Source organism: Acanthopagrus latus, chromosome 23 (genome assembly GCF_904848185.1).
Source record: "Acanthopagrus latus isolate v.2019 chromosome 23, fAcaLat1.1, whole genome shotgun sequence".
NCBI classification, from domain to species: Eukaryota; Metazoa; Chordata; class Actinopteri; order Spariformes; family Sparidae; genus Acanthopagrus; species Acanthopagrus latus.
The window spans coordinates 891195-908711 of NC_051061.1; the positions used below are offsets into that span (position 1 = coordinate 891195).

At 41.6% G+C, this 17517-nt stretch overlaps 1 protein-coding gene across 2 annotated transcripts in view; it reads right to left on the reverse strand.

Moving 5' to 3' along the window:
- Positions 1–14566, reverse strand: part of carm1 (coactivator-associated arginine methyltransferase 1) — a 32317-nt gene extending 17751 nt beyond the window's left edge. The window contains exons 1-3 of one of the 2 annotated variants that reach the window (XM_037088291.1): positions 13678–14566; positions 5784–5909; positions 3313–3419 (exon numbers count right to left, since the gene is read on the reverse strand). In XM_037088291.1, coding sequence (XP_036944186.1) covers positions 3313–3419; positions 5784–5909; positions 13678–13819 — 375 coding nt within the window. In that variant the 5' untranslated portion in view covers positions 13820–14566. The remainder of the gene's footprint in view (positions 1–3312; positions 3420–5783; positions 5910–13677) is intronic. The other variant, XM_037088292.1, reaches the window with a different exon arrangement.
- Positions 14567–17517: the final 2951 nt, after the last annotated feature.

The following is a 17517-nucleotide window of genomic DNA, read 5'->3' on the forward strand; positions in this document are numbered from 1 at the left end:
TTTAGGTTGTAGAGACACTTTAGTATAACTGACGTTATGGAGTTGTTGACTATTTCATGCTATTATGCAGAGGCAGTCTAAAGTGAATACTTTTGTTAATTCACAACATAAACTTGAACAATATCTGATCCAGTCCTGATAAGATTAGTTACATTTCCGTTTTATATTTGGTGTATGCTGCATCCCCAATGTCCATTTATTTTATTTAGTTTTTTATGTGGTGGCATTGTCTTTACTTGCCTTTTACATCAGCAATTATTAATTAAATCAGCAAGGTATGTAGTGAGTTACATGTAAATGGTTCTACTATATACATTCATGATATGGGTTCTCTCATTTCAGAAAGAAACAACCCAACATTAGTGAAGGTCTGCACACCACAGCAGGCAGCTGCATTGACTGATGGTATCCTGAATATGTTGGTAACTGACATGAGGACGCTATCAATGGTGGAGGATGAAGGATTCAGACAAAAGATTCACGTCCTCAACCCTGGTTACACTCTTCCCTCGAGGACCCATTTTACCAAACTGGAGGAGAGGAAGTGCAAGCAGATATTCCAAGCAGTGAAGAGCGATGCAGTTATTTATACCCTTGTTCAGCTAAATCACCTCCCTTTTTTTAAAACTGAAGACTTGAACAGGTTTTTGTTTTGAGAAGAAATGGAAAGACCTGCTATGTGAAATTTTTCAAAAACTATATTTATAACTATTTTTTTATTCGATTAATAATCAATTAATTGAAGTAATAATCAACAGATTATCAAATTAGTTGTTAGGTGCAGCCCTAGCCTCATCTTTGTAAAATTTTGATTGGTACATATGCAAAGAAACATCACATACCCGTTAGTGTGGACTGAGGGATTTTATTTATAGCCTGAAACACACTGGGCCAATCGTTGGCCGTCTGAAGCAGTTTAGGGAGACTCAGACGAGTTCGGAAACAAATCTGTTCAGTGTGTTCAGCTGGCTGTTTGCCGTCTGAGTCATTGGATTCTCTGATTGGCTGTGTGCTAGCTGTATGACCATTGTGATTGGCAGTGTGCAAGCAAATCAGCACAGTGTGTGGGAAGGACGGAATACTGTGCGCGCTTTGTTTTTCTGTGCACTCTGTTCCATCATTTCCTGTTTTCATGTTTTGGCATGAGACTAGTGCCACCCACTGTTAAGGATGCATATTGCATCTCGTGTAATCGCAGAATGTACATGCTATTGTGGAGTTGGCAGCATGTCGAAGCAGTATGTTCAATGCAACTTTTCTGCCGAATGGGTCAGGCAAGAGTGGTCGGATAAATGCAGTTGGCTGTTGGTTTGAGTCTGGGCAGAGTGTGGGGGACTTAAGACCAATCAAATCAAATGCACTTCCTATCACGCACTAGTTTTTCCCCTCAAATAGACCTGTGTTTGCAGAGTAGATCTGTCTGCTCTGCCAAAATTTATCTTCTGCTGGACATTTTTAATGAGTCATGGTGCTTTGTTTTATAACAAAAATAATTCAAAAGGTTCCAACAGACTTTTCCTTAAAGAATATTTCTATTGAAAGTTGTGAAACTATAAATAATCAGCCAAGTACAACGTCAGCATGGTGGCAATTAATAGGAGACAACTGTTCTATGTTTGACAAAGACTGTAGACTGGATTTTTATAGCTAGCTACAGAAATTTGTTTGTTAATAATTTGCACATTTTTTGACCTAGCAAAATTCTTTTGACAACTTCTGATTAGGTCCAGCTGAAGTTTCACGCAGATTGGACAAAATCCCAAGGAGGAGTTCGAAAAAGTAAAAAAAAAAAAAAGTGGGCTTGGCCATTGCAAAGTGATTCAGCTCCACTCAGGGAATCTGGGGATGCAAGGTTTTTGAATGTGCGACATACGGTGTGGGAGTTATAGGTAAAAACGCGTTGGGTTAGGCTAGGTTATAGCGCCCCCTGCAGGCGGATATATGTAGTTTTTTTGGTGCATGAGGTATGTGCAGGTGTCTAGACCAACCCTCCAAATTGCACCACACTCCCTTGCATGGTTTAGCCTGCAGCACCACTTTTAGCGGGAAAAAAAATAAAAATCTTTACAATTACAATAGGGTTCACAGCACTGCTGGTCCTAGGAAACGCGCCTGCTTGTATACACGTTCCCTCAGCTCCTCAGGCTTGGCCCCCTAAAAAACTAAAACATGCTAATGTTTGAGTGAACCTGAAGTCTGCTTTATATATGGAACCCCAAAGACGGGGCTCTACAGTTTGAGCATTTCACTCGCATTTGCCCCTAAAAAAATGTATGTGTGAACCGGGAAAATTATTTCGGCGCACAGTGTGGAGCAAAGCTCACACATTACCATCACAACCTGCTTTGTCTGCGATCATTCAAAAACCACAATCCTACCAATAACACTAGTTTTCTGTATGACGCAACCAGTGTCACGCGAGAGGTCACAGGTCAACGGACTGTAGTGAAGTTAGTTTTAGGTTGGATATTCGGCAAATATTCACTCGGGTCCCAGCCGCGACATTACTGAGGTTCGCCCAGTCCTAGCCGCAGGAGGACGGTTACAGGCCGTCCACACGAAAACGCTCGTTTGTGTTTTCTTGCGAAAACGCACTTTTGCGTTTTCGTGCAAAGACGCACATGTATTGCATTGTTTTGACCGACTGTCCACATGAATCCTGAAAACGCAACGCCTGAAAGCGCATTTTTTTTGAAAACGGGTCTCAGGGTGGAAAAATCCGAAAACGCTGCCCTCCCGTTCTTGTGTGGACGGCAAATCTGCATACTTTCCGAAACGATGACGTCACCGCCCCACCCCTCTAGCTTCTGACCTCTGAACCCTGCGATGTCTCATAACAACAACAAGGGCGGACTACTGCTTGTGTTCGTGTTAATAGATTAATATGCAGAGATTATGATTTTTTTCTCAATAGTTTCCATGTCATGTGACCCAGTGACTCCAAACCAGCATCAAGTCGTGTTCCTAAGTGTGCCAATTAAGACACACCTCTTTTTATTGTATTTTAGTGCTTCCGATATTTTATAAGAATATTAATATGCACTTGAGCAACTAACATCCTTTGTGTTTAGTACACATTACCGAATGAAATGAAAAAAATAAAATCTCTGTAAATTTAAGAAATTGTTTTGTGCTGCCTGATGCCAGTGTTAAGTGTTCGATAAATAGATAAATACGTATTTTTTGTGCCCCCATATATGTCTTTGTGCTCTCAGATATTTTACTTTAGGAGCACATGTGCTCATTGGGAAAAATGTCACCATAGAGCCCTGCCCAAAGAGCAGTAGGGTGGTGTGTTTGTCTTCCTCTCACCTGGAAGTACTGTACAGCAGACGACTCCTCTGTTCTGTCACTGAACGCTGAGCGCTCACTGCTGTGCCCACGACTGTTCTTCAGGACGTTATAAAAAGACTGAAAGTCTGAAGAAGAGAATACATGAGGTATTTAAGTAGAGTCTATTCAAAACAGCACCTTTCACACAGGAATCAACACTTAAAAGTCACACCTTACACAGGAGACAATGTATACACATACACTTTTTTTTCATATTTCTAAACAGTCTTCTTCACTTTTGACACTAAAAAAGAAAAGGATTTGAGGATTAGGACTACTTCAAACGGTCTGTTGCAAGACTGTACTTTCTTATTACTACCAGGTCATACATTCTGATATGACCTTTTCTCCCTCGTTCAAAAAAATGTTAGCTAGCTAAGCCTCAAGGGATGGGGCTGTATACTGTTGCCTGGCAATACCGTCAGCAGCTCCGGGATATCTCTCCAACTGGCTGTTGTGAAAGTGGTGATGGAATAACAATGGCGGTCCCAAATTTCCCAAATCAAGTGTGGGACAGAGCTGCTAACATTTGCCTAAAGTAAAGTCCAGGACCAGCAAGAGAGGAAAATCAAAAAAGTGGATGGGTGAGTCCTTTTATAGCAGATGCTGATACAGATACCAGGGAATAAAACATCCTGATAGACATATTGACTTGTATTGATATTAATGAATATATATGTCTAACACTTGTGAAAAAGATATGTAATGAGGCAGAATATTCCACAGATTTGTGTTCAAAGTCACAGTGCACTAAAACAAGAAAATTCACTGTCACCCTTTTCTGCATCATGTTCTTAAAAACATGGAGAAAATACAGATCACAGTCCTCTTCATTGGCACCTCAAATTTTCCCTTAAGGGGGGGTACACACAGAACAATAATAAGGCTGATTTTGCTCTGATTTTACGACTTCCTGACCACGGAAGATTATCTTCTGTCTTATAAGAATATCCTATATGATTATCCTGTGGTCTGTGGTGTGTTACGAGTTAATTTGTCCTGATAATTTGCTTGAAACGGGTCGCGGCCGACAATCATAAATGTTAAACTTGGTCAATATTTACGACGAAAAATCTTCGTGTGTGGGGAAAGCCGACGACTCCTGAGGCACTACTCTGAAATGTGACGTGAAACACAATGTAGCCAACCAGCTGACTGAGGAACACGGAAGCGGACGTAAATAAAAACGGAGGTGAGATCTAACTTTTCCTATGGGGGTGTTTGAATTTGCCATTTTAATGTTCTTAATGGGTTTAGCGTCAGCGCTACCGATAACCGTCACACTGGGTGGTTAATGCAAGTATTGTGTGCTGTCAGAAAAGCTCACAGTGTTATATACCCTCTATGCTCTTTTTCCGTTTATGAAGAGCCCGGTGATGCCGGGGTTGTGGCCACTGGTTACCACTTTTGTTATCACTTTTGATCACGCGATATTACTGGCTCGGAGGACTAGATTCTAGATCCGCTGTGAGACAGATAATCTTTATGTGTGTGGTGTCCTGTGCTGAGAATATTGGAGCACACCACAAACAGTATGACCAAAGGTGATGTGCAGGTTATCTGCGCCATCGCCAAGTGACTGACAACAGAAGAGTGTAGAATGAGAAAATGAGTGCTGGCAGAGAGGACAATGAATGAGAAAGGAAAGAGCAATGGCAGTGTTTTTAAATTGTATTTTAAAGTTGGACAGTCGGAGTGGTTAAATTGAATCTTTTTTTGCCTGATCGTTAAAAATGAAAAAAGGAAAAAAAATAGGACTGGTCATCAAAAATGATCGATACTGACTGATGTGAAACGTCACCATCATGACAAAGTTTCTGGCCACATGGCCCAGGCCTTGTTCATTCCTTAAACACTTTTATTGTTAGAGCTGTCGGAGAGTAAGAGAGGAAGGAAAAAATGTGCATATCCAATAATATCTGGTCCTTGTGTCTCTGTACATCTCCATGTATATTGCTTTAACGTGAACAGTAGTAACAATAGTTAAAGCAAAGTCCTGTTACAGTTGCTTTAATATGATTGGATGATTATTGTTCAGGGATGGGGTGAAGCAAGCCATCAGTTGAATTAGTGGAATAAAAAGTTTTTTGTTGGAGCAGAACAAAACTCTCTAGATCTTCTCCACACTTCATAGAAATGGTACCAAGTGTGTGGGAAGCTAAGCTCACTGCTTACATAACAATCTACGGCATGTTGGCTGCCTCTGAGCTTACAAACAGAGAAAACAAAGACAATGTGATGCTTGAGCGGGATATTTAAAAGTGGCCACTGAGGAATGCATCCATGTAGAGACATTAATGAGATTTGGTTTTCTGATGATTCCTGACAAAAGAAACTAATTCTTCATTTGTAGGTCGGTTTGAGCACTAGTTCTGATTTTGATTATTGTCTGTATGCCTTACATATGTATATATGTAATGGTCTGATTGTACTGGGGCGTTGATGGGTACCTGCAGGTGAGGAGAACTGCAGCAAGACGCTGTTGCAGCCCAGTGTGATGATGAACGACTGCTTCCCCACACGGCTGCACTCCGTCTCCCTGGAAACCGAACACTTGAATACACTCGCCTCCTCTCCTGGAAAGAACAGGAGCAGACGGAAAGAGTTAGGAAACATGCTTGAAGAATGAATATTAGACTTCAATGAAACAGTACTGAGTCCAGCACATCTAATTCCAAAACGTGCATTTTCAGTTTAAAATATGCGTCAGCATAACCTGCTGAAAACAACAGAGCCTCTTCATCTCCCTCCACTGCTCAAACACATGATGGACAGATTGCAACCAACACTGAATCTTTTTTTTTAGGAGCTTAAAAATTGAAAATTAATATCACAGTAATCATTATACAACTAACAGACTTGCACGGTCAGGGATCAGAATCAGACAGCAGGTCCAACAGCAGGTCATCCCCGGTCATGCCAAAGATTGTCTGAGGCAGGTCGGCCAGTGTCCAAAATATCAGATTTTGAGACGCACAGAGTTACACAGGCATGTCAGAGGGAACTTCAGTTCACTGAGACCATTTCACTAATAGATCACTCAGTGTTTCCCATACATTGATGAGACTGTGGCAGCCCGCCATAGTCTAATTTGCCCTGCCATTGTTTAAATATGGAATGTGAAAAAATATTTCCGCCTTTCCAATGCATACGAACGTTTCAGTCAGTCTCTTTTGTTTGCATTACTTTTACTGACTTCAGTACTGGTAATTCAGGGTAGTATTAGTGGAGAAAAAAATAATACAAAGCTGTTTTCAAACCTGTTTCACGCACGCACGCACGCACACACACAAACACAGACACACACACACACACACACACACACACACACACACACACTGACAGATGGTGGGTCTGTGTATTCCTCCGAAGCAGCCATGAATTAGTTACAAAATGACAAAAATGTCGTCTATGACTGACTGTTGCGGTGAGTTGAAGAGTATCAGAAACATCTAGTTTGTTATTGTATATTCACAAAAAATATAATTTCATGTAAAACTGTTGGCACAAATAAATCCAATGCTAGAGACAGGAAATAGTTCACTGTCGTCTTCCACCACAGTCCTTGACATTAAATAGCATGTTGGATAACAATTAGTTAGAGGATTAAAAAGGTCACTTAGATCAGAGTCCTGCACGGGTCTTATTCTCACCCGCCATACTTAAAACCGCATCCAACCTGTTTTCCGATGGTAGCACACATGACATTCCACACTCGAGCCAACCTGCTATAAAATACAGATGCCCAACCCGCACCTGAAGGGAAATTAGATGGACGCAATTTATAAAAATGAAAGTAAGCCAGTGTGGGAAATGAATATGAAATATAAAAGGTTATCATTTTGAAATGAAAGCATATTTTTGTAGAATCATAGAAATTGTTTATTTCTTGTACAGTTGTATAAATTGCACTGTGTATATATCTTGCTTACAGTACAGAGTCTTTTTCCTTTTCTTTCTTTTATTCTTGTGGACGCACCGCTGCTGTAACAAAATAATTTCCCAGTCTGGAATCAATAAAGTAATTCTATTCTATTAGGTCCGATCCAATACAGTACATTATTTTTTACCCGTTTCATCCCAGGGATCTCCCCAGACCGTGGAATAACAGTGCTGCGCTGCTATACTGCTAGCTCAGCGCCACTATACACAGAGGCCGTCCACACAAAAACGCGCTTTTGCATTTTTGTGTGAAAACGCATATGTATTGCATCGTTTTGGCTGACTGTCCACATAGATCCTGAAAACACACTTTTTTGAAAACAGATCGTGGGGGAAAAATCCGAAAACGCAGCCCTCCAGTTCGTGTGGACAGCGAATCCACATACTTTCTGAAACAAAGACTCCATCGCCCAACCCCTCGACCTCTGAACCCTGCGACGTCTCATAACAACAACAACAACAACAACAATGGCAGACTACTGCTTGTGTTCGCGTTTCTTGCAACTTACCTGCCGTGTAGTGGAATGCGAGTTGCAGCAGCAGTTCGACCTCATTAACAGTCCACAAAAACGCTTCTAGTTTACTTGCACTAGCCATTTTCGTCCTCTTCTTCTTGTTTTCGGATTCTCCTTCTACTGTCTGTTTGTAAACAGCGTGCAAGCTTAATGCGCATGCTCCGCCTCTTCTTCCCCACCTTTGGTGAATTTCAAGCACCACCTAGAAGCCCGGAATGTGAACTACAGTGTTTTGAGTTGTTTTCAGTGGATCCGTGTGGACGCAAACATTCTTGAAACAATGCCGAGGAAGACAGAGAGAAAAAAGACTGTTTGGTACGTGTGGACAAGGTCTAAAAATTTCTGGGGAGAACCCTGCATCTAAATTGTGAGGGTCACCCGTCGGGTACCCGAACCCGTGCAGGACTCTGACTTAGATAACACCTCTCTTAAAACAAATAATAAAAATAGTATTTCTGTACAATAGTAGACAAATCTTCATTCCAAGCCGATGTAGGGGAGTTCATGATGGCTGTGTGAGAGCATTATAACCAGAGAAATAAAATGAAATTCCCAAAGTAGCCTATGACATAGTATAAATATTATGGTATGATGACCCAAACTGCCCCGTGATAAGTTGAGTGACCACACTGACTCTCTACATTTGACCTCCACCAGGGACAGAATCTCCCAGGAAAATGAAGGTTGACTGTCGATTTTTAAATAATGATGCCAGTGTATTGAAGTACCTGGTTCACAAAATACTAATTTTGTCAATTTTGCCTGTCCTGCAAATCTGTAGTCTGTGATCTGATTAATAAAGATGGCCCACATAACAAAACACTGACACGACAAAACGGTTATGAAGGTGACGTGGTGGCTCAGTGGTCACCTCACAGCTACAAGGGTCCTTGGTTTGATTCCCTGGCTTAGTCAATTCTCCCTTAATCAATACCTGGAGTTTTTTCCCTGATACCACACCGTTCCAAAGATCAGATTTTACTTTGTTGTACCAGGTATGGTTGTGAGTAACAATAAAACCTGAAGAACATTTATACGTGACTAGTGCATTGCCCGTAGGATGCATGTATTCCTATAGAAAAGAGAGAGGTTAAGTCGCTTTTTCATGGATGGCCAAATGGTTGTGTTTGAAGGTGGGACATCAGAGATATAATTGGCTGTTTTGACTACTTTTGATTTTACCATTATATTTCACCTTAAAAACTATTTACCTTGCCTTGTTTGGTGTCATTATTTAACCTCACATGTGTGACTGTACAGTTATCTTTTTCATTACTATATTAACACTACAGACCTAAAATCACAAAATAACAAAATCAGAATATGTTTGATAACCCAATTGCATTAGTTATAATGCAAATATAAATTGTTGTTTGCTAAATTGGTGCATAAGTTTTTGAAATTTACAAAGTTATATGTAACTATTTATATTTAAATGCAGGCAATGCCAACTCAGGGCTCCTCAGCTCATTCCAGCCTGTTCCACAGTCAGCAGTCTCCTCATTTTGACTCACAACACAAAAAACTCGGACTTGTTTAGTCTTATTAATCCACAACAGTCAGTTTAGATGCACAGAACGGGACCGAACCGCCAGCGAAATCCCGGTCCAGCTCATGCCGCTGCAGGTCTAAATCCTCTCGTTTCTTAATGGATGTCAGGGAAGTGAGCTCTGCAGTGATTGGCTCTGGTGCGCATGTGGCTACGTTGTGCAGTGACTGGCTCTGGTGCGCAAGTGACTGTGGTGGCTCTGGTGGACAATGCTCACAGAATTTGTATAGCATTTATGAAATAATTTATTAACAGTATCATTGCAGACCAAACAAATCCGACGTGGCACACCCTTGAAATGGCAATGTGCCGCCCTGTCTTTTTAAAATGGAGGAGTAATATTACTCCTTTTCCAAAAGCCGCCACTTGGCCACCACTGAGGTAGGCTTAAACATGTGATGCGCGTAAAGCACAAAGTTGGGCAGTGAACAGTGACAAAGAATTTGTCTTCAAAATAAGAGCTTTACATTGCACCCCAATGGAGTTTAGAACTGGATTCTTAGCGGGGGGCTTTTAATTTCAAAGTAGCGACAGGTCGTAGCTTGCCGCTACACATCATGCGGACACAACAAAACAGCTACAGAGACCAAGAAGACGCTAGCATCTCCTGGATCTCAGCGGCTTTCCAGTTGCTCATCTTGATGTCGGTAGATAAAGTGATCGGACTGACTGCTGTTTCCTGGTCTTAAAACTCCCGGGAGTGGGTTGCACAACAGTGCATGTCATCGACACCTCCGCCCATCTCACGCAGTGGCCAGCACATTTATACCTTGGATTTGGATAGCAGTCGAGGCGGAAATAAGTGTACCCTCCGAGGAGGCAAATTGGCTGACCAAAACAGACCCCCAATTAGCCGCCCTGTGTCTAAATCCACGGACCAAGCCGCAAAAAGGACGGCCAAATTGGCGGCTTGCTGCCCAGTATAAAAATGGCTACTGATATGAAAGCACAGCGTTCTCCTTATACAACGATGATAAAACCACTGTTTCGTGTGATCGGAATTTTCACTTTAAGGAAGCTGGTTTCAACACCACGCAAGAATAAATGATGACTGTGTGCTTACATCAGCAAGTGGAACAACTGGTCCCAGCTTCAAAACATTAGTATTATTATTGCCGTTTTCTTTTCCCATCATCATGACACTTTTAAATCCAAAACTCTAAACAGGTCAAAAACGAAAGGCAGGGAAATCAAATGTTTCATGATTAATGAGTGACAGTAGTATCAATACTGTAACACTAAAGGCTTAAGAAACCTTCTGGTCATGTAACAGGCCCAGTCAGAAGTCACCAAGCAGCCTTGGCTAATCCAACATGTATTAAAGGATTAAGAGCAGTACTTCAGATTTAGAGAGATGCTCCTCCTGCGAAAGAAGCCAGCCACCTCAGTTTTCCTATTAATCATTACGCTGACAATGTAAAAAGACACTTGTTGAAATTTGTAAGAAAAAAAATCCATGTCCACACAGCTGATGGCCCAACTTAAGATAATAAACATTCTTCCCTTCCTTGATATTTAAACTATTTCAAAGTAAGAATTTTAAAAAAAATTTGCTGACTGACTTAGATGATTTTCTCTTCAAGTAGATCCAGTTCTGATAAAACACACTGCCCTCAAATAAAAAGAGACAAAGTAAAAGTTCTACAGCTCACACACACAGCCAATATTTCTTGCTGCGTGTCGTGACATTACTTTAAACCTTGACTAAATGACTGTAGCTGTTTCACTAAGCTGTTCTTCTAAATGACAAAAACATTTAAATTACCATATACAGGGGGCTTTTATTGTAAAGACATTATAGGAAATGTGTCTGTAATAGAATCAGTGGGGCCACTTTGTATGTAGTACTGCATGGATTGGGACAAGCAGGCCATTGGTTGAAAACACACCTTGAAGCAGATAGCTCAGTTGGGGTGGAAATGCAACCATCGTGCCGACACTAAACAATAGAGCCAGGACTGGCAGATGTAATGGGACAAACAGCAATAGAGGTCAGCGTGTAGGCCCTTCAGATGCTTTTAATCTGCTTTCTTAGCACTGGTCTATGGTATCACTGGCATATGAGCGCCTCATATACTTTATCTTTCCTTGTTCATTTGTATTGCTGTTGTATGGGATCTTATCTTGACCTCTGGGTTTATGAATCATCTTTCATTGACTCTTTTTGTTAACCTTATTTTAGATTGTCCCCCTTTATAAAGAACTTTGGTCAACTGTTGTCAGATCTGCTAGAGAAATACATTTTGACTTGTTTTCTAACCAAAACAAATCGGTTTCAACAGCTCTGCACTTACCATCTTTAAGAGGAAAACTCTGTAGTTTGGGAAGAAATGTTAATGAGTAAAGAAAGATCTGCACTATCCGACAGGCAACTGCTATTTGTTCAACAGCCTGTGAAGCCCTCTGCCTGACAAACCTGCTCAATGTGCCCAAAATCTACACTGCAGAACCAGAGACCATCTCTGTTAGTCAAAGCATTCTTCCTCCTCTTTGTCAATTCAGTATAATTATAATATAAATTAAGTAGCATAAATTTAAAAAGTTGGAATCAGAGATAAAAAGAGACTCAAAAAGATTTACTGATTTTGCAAAATAGCTAGTGATTAATTTAATAGTCTACATCAGGGGTCACCAACACGGTGCCCGCGGGCTCCAGGTAGACCCCACGGACCACATGAGTAGCCCTCAGGCCTGTTCTAAAAATTAAAACTGAATATTGATATTATCTGTTTCCCACCTTGTTAAGTCATTGTTGATAATTATTGTGAGAGATCATTAATGTGATCAGTGTCTCCACATAGATGAGTATCATTAATCATTAATAATCATATAGGACTAAAGGCAAACTCAGCAAATTTGTTATTTCAGAAGAGTGTATCAAACTGGTAGCCCTTCCTATGACTCAGTACCCATGAAGTAGGTCTCAGTTTCAACAAGGTTGCTGACCCCTGGTCTACATCAATTAATCAACTATTAGCTGCAACACTCTCTGTATACCAGATGTTTTTTGTATTATCAAGTCTATTTTCATTATTGAATGTTATTATTTGACACTTATCAGCAATCTACATATCTAACTCCAATACTGGGAATACGTTTGCACTAGACAGTTCGTCTTCACATTAATATTGTTTTCAGTGGCATGCATACCAAATGACACTTTCAGACAACCATGTCCAAACCGTTATGATAACTCTTTGTAATGTGTATACTGGCTACTTTACAATATGCTCATATTCTACAGTGATTTCCCTTTGTGAATCACCATACTTTTATTTTTCCATGGCCTGGATTCCCAAGGGGATAAATTAAACTTCATTATTTAATGTGTGCTGCAGAAGACAAGTTGTGGCAGAGTTGCTCACAGGTCTACAATAGATTTACTGGTGCTTTTCTTTAACTCCAGCATCCATGCAGAAGGAGGCCGGTGCGTCTGTTTCTTTTCAGCGGGACATCCCATTGAATAAGAAAGGTTGCGGAGCGGCTGTGATGCTGCCTCCCTCCCTCCCTCCCGCCATATGGAGTGAGGGAGGCGGCGGGGACCCGGCTATTGTTCCAATGAGAACAAAGATGAATGCATAAGTAATGAGGGCCCGCTCTCGCTCCGACACACGAAAAGGAATGAACCCTTTCCAACAAAAGTAAAAGCTTAGAAAGTTCATGTGTCCGCCGCTCTTTTGCTTGAACGGACTGCCGGCTCCATGCGGTGCTGCAGCCCGCCCGGACCGCGGTGCAAGGCGGCGGGTCAGGACGGATACCCTCTGCTCCGAAACAACCCACACAAGCTAAACAGCCAAAAAAAAACACTACCCGGTTCTCCTGGGAACAAAACCAGTGAGGGTTCATTTACAAAACCCACAGGGCCCATTTACGTGACAGAATAAGCGCTGGTTAAACATGGAGGGCAGCAGGCGCGAGGTGGTCTGCTGTTCGTTAGCGCATCGCTGCTATACATCGGGCTAGTGGCATTGTTTAACTAGCATTAAACTACACCGCTCCGAGCTGCCCCGCTCACTGATGTGACTGCCTCGGCGTAGGAGAGGGAGCTGCGTTGTGTTTCTGTCGAAGTCCAGAGCCGAAATGAACATGTGGGGAGGCATGACGTCTGAAGTTAGCGAACCTTCAGATCCCACCCGAATGCGAAAAGTGTGGACTTTTGGGGGCTCCCTCGTGATGAGTAGGGGGAGGCGACGTGGTCTCTCAAGACGGGCTAGCTTCTTGGTGGCTAACGCTATACGGCCAGATTAGCCGCATAAGCATTAGCACTGCATAGCATTAGCACTGGCAGTAAATGCAGGCCGAACATCTAAAGAGCAGCTTCAGAAAAGGTCAACTCACCATTGGAGAGATTGATGAGGGCAGCATCTTGTGTGCTCTTCACTTCTAACCGCAGGGGCTGCTGCTCCGAGTGCCGCTGGATATCTCCATTCGCGTCTCCGATGGAGAGGAGCCGCACGCCGGGGAACACCGAGACCGCCATCTTCGATCTGGAAGTAGAGACAGGTCGGTGGCGCTCACATCCAACCACGCACTGCTCTCTGCTGGAGGCAAAGCGGGCATCCACACGAGAAGACGCTCCAACGGCGCCACCTTGCGGATTGAAGCGGGTAATGCGTAAACACAGTCGGCAAACGTCATGACGTCATATGATCCAGGAGATTTTTCCAGAAAACTTGTGACGTACTTTCCCTGCTCCACGTTAAATCCCATCCACCGCCATCGACTGGAGGTCGATCCTCAAATGTGTATCCCAAAAACTGGACTAATGACACACGTATGACATAAAACTATTTCCTTACAGCAAGTCATAAAACATGGAAACATAGTCATAAATATTATAGTTATATAAGGTATCCATGTACACATTGTAGAATTACTGCGCAGTACTGAAAGACAAAAAAGAATGAGGATTTGTGCTTCACCAACATTAAACTTTGAAACCGTGGTTGTAATTTGACTGGTCGAGGATTCGGTGTCTACTGTGCTGTGGGCTTTCAATGCCCATAAGTTACTTGAACTTTTCAGAGCAGTTACAATAATATCATGTTTTGGTGTAATGATAAAAATGATAGAACTAGCCTGCAATAGAGAAAACATTTGACATGCTTTGAGTTGTTATTAGAGGAAGCTGTAATCAACAAAACCGAACACTTTAAGTCTGGAAGATGTCCTGTGGTATGTGTAAGCCTACTTTGATATACAGAACTATATCCAGGCCTGCTTTAATCCACCCTGTATCCCTGAGAGTGAAGCAATATATAAAACAGTTAATGCCTTTTCACGATCTATGGCTGCAGTTGTCTTTGTGTTTGGTTGTGCTTGTGTTTTCTGCTCTCACACACGCACCAGCAGCAGGTTGCTAATCAGTGCCGGCTTTAAATCCCGGATCCTCACGCTGCCTGCTGCCAGATGATTACGTGATCCACACGCGGTACATGGCCCAGTCGCTAAGCATGTAGACTCCAGTGTGTATATATATATATATATATATATATATATATATATATATATATATATATATATATATATATATATATATATATATAAATTTTTTTTTTTTTTTTTACCTTGCACCATTAGCGTAATACATATTTTATCAACTTAAGGCCTTCTTGATTATATCTCACATTCACATATTGGTAACTTATTAAGCCTACATTTCGCCATTAATCTACACTGGGTAAGTGATGCTCTCCTGACTTTAGTGGTCAGACAGGGCACCCTTACTGAAATGTTTCCTATTCAATATTCCCATTGACAAAATATTTTAAACTGTCTTATCCCTTTCATTACATTACTCACCACAGCAAAGGATCTCTGCACTGTCCCTGCATCCTGCATCTGTCGCTAGATGTCAGGAGAGGTAGCGGAGTGATAATTATTTAGTGAGCAGTATCTATTCTTTCATGTTTATAATCAGAAGAACTTAAACTGCATGTAAATACCGGTACTGAATTGAAGTTCAACTGACTGTAAAGTAGCAATCTATAAAACTGGAAATTCACCCAAAGCCTCAAAGTAAAATATCAGTGTTATGATCCAGTTTATAAATGAAATATCCAGAAGAGAAATTGTCTAGGGGAGCAAACATCAAACCAAGAGACTGTCAGCCAAGAACAGACCAGGTATAACGTTAATCAAATGAAAACTAACCACCTCCTAATGTTCTCACTACTTGCTGTATTTCCCAGTGGTTTTCAGCAGGCTATGGCAGCGGTGGCGGCTGCAGCAGGTGATGTTGTAATTTATTTATTTATTTATTTTTTCTGTGAGAGACTGAAGCGGAATGACTTGATTAATGGGAAACGCTAACTTAGCATTAGCTCGTCTACATGTAGGTAATGAGGAGGGCAGTTAATCAAATGAAAACTACTCGCCCTCCTCAACTTTTCACAATTTGCTAACGTAGCATCAGCTATGTAGAGACTTCATCACAGAAACAAAAAGGTGAAAAATACAGACATTTAGTTTCAGTAAATGAACAAAGTTAACATTTTGCTGGGACAGTTACTTCACCCACCTTCTGTGCATCAGCAGCACTGTGTGTGCCTGCGTGCACTTGCGCGGTATGCGAGAAGATGCAGGTAGCAGTGAAAACATGGACTGAAGTTTCATTGGTTCAGGTTTTATCTCAATAAACGAGCGGAACGGATTCAGTAATGAAGTTCTGACACAGCGCTCTGAAAACAGCACTGAGTGAACATGCTGATGTATTGATGGGGATCCAAATTCATGATTTTAAAAAGTCATATAATGGTAGTTACACCCATGATTACAATGAAATACTGAAGTAGAGGGAGCTCAGCTCCTGGTTGTACTGACGAGGTGAGGAGGCGGAGCTGAGCTCCGGAGAGCTCCGCACCTCTGCAGCACCTCCCCTGTTCTGCGCTCTCCCGAGCAGCCATGCGCTACGCAGCACCTCCGCCCACCTGCAGCCTCCCACCTGTCCTGCGCTCCTCCGGGCAGCCACAAACAACACAGCGCCTCCGCGCACCTGCAGCCTCCCACCTGTCCTGCGCTCCTCCGGGCAGCCACAAACAACACAGCGCCTCCGCGCACCTGCAGCACGCCACCGGCGCTGCGCTCCGCAGAGCTTCTTCGCCCCCTTGGACTCAGTCTCAGCCTGACCACAGACTCTTTCTTGTGTTTAATGAAGTATCTTTGCATCCTGCCTCAGTGTCTGTCCGCTTTTGGGTCCCTCCTGCGTTACTGAAGCCTAACATTCCTCTCATGTTTAATAAAACATTTGGCAGCAGGCTTGCTCCAAGACAGTAAAAGTCAAAAACATTGGATCAATTCACGTTGGATTACAGTTAATTTCAGTTTAGAACTAATCCTTTCTTTCCTCAGCCAAGTAAGGCAGCATCTCGTTAGAGCAGATACTGTTCTGTGGGATGTATTTTACAATCAGAGGATGTAAGAGTCACTCGATGCCTATACAGTAGTGATGATGTTAAAAACAACCACTATTCATTTTTCAAAGGCACAGGGAGACACGGCAGAGGAGCAACATGTTGAAACCCAGTGACTTGAATGTAAACTAAACAGCACAAAATATGATTTAATTTTATCTCTTGTCTGTCACTAGACGACCACTGGCCCAACAAAACCCACTCTATATCAAGGCAACTGATTACAAATATTATTTGGATTTTTAAAAAAATGTGTTCTCATACCATTATTTTGTATATTAAATTGATACATTTGATTAGCAAGTATTTTAATTTGTAACAAGATCATTTTTATGTATTTTGCCTTCTATAATTGTCAGCTAATAGAGTTTTGATCGATTAAAGTCTTAGCGCTGAAAGGATTTATGATTAAACATTAACATGCCTGGTGCAATCAAATGTAATAGAGATAAGTGCTCAAAGGAAATGCAGTTACTCTGTTACTTTGTTACTCTGTCTCTTTCAGTTTCTTCAATTTGTGGATGTAAGACAGTTGTAAGTGCTGCTTTTTGGTTTCACACACTCAAAGAATGCTGCTGTGTTTGTGTGCCTTCAGAAATTCACAGCTTGGAAAACTGAGCTATGAGATCTCAAAATTACAACTAAATACGTGATTTATGTGACCCTTTTAAGTCAAAAAGTCAGAAACTCATCTTTTCTGTTGTCTTGAAAATGCAGTAAATACACCTTTGTTGTTATTTTCACTTTCATTCATGTGATTTTTTTC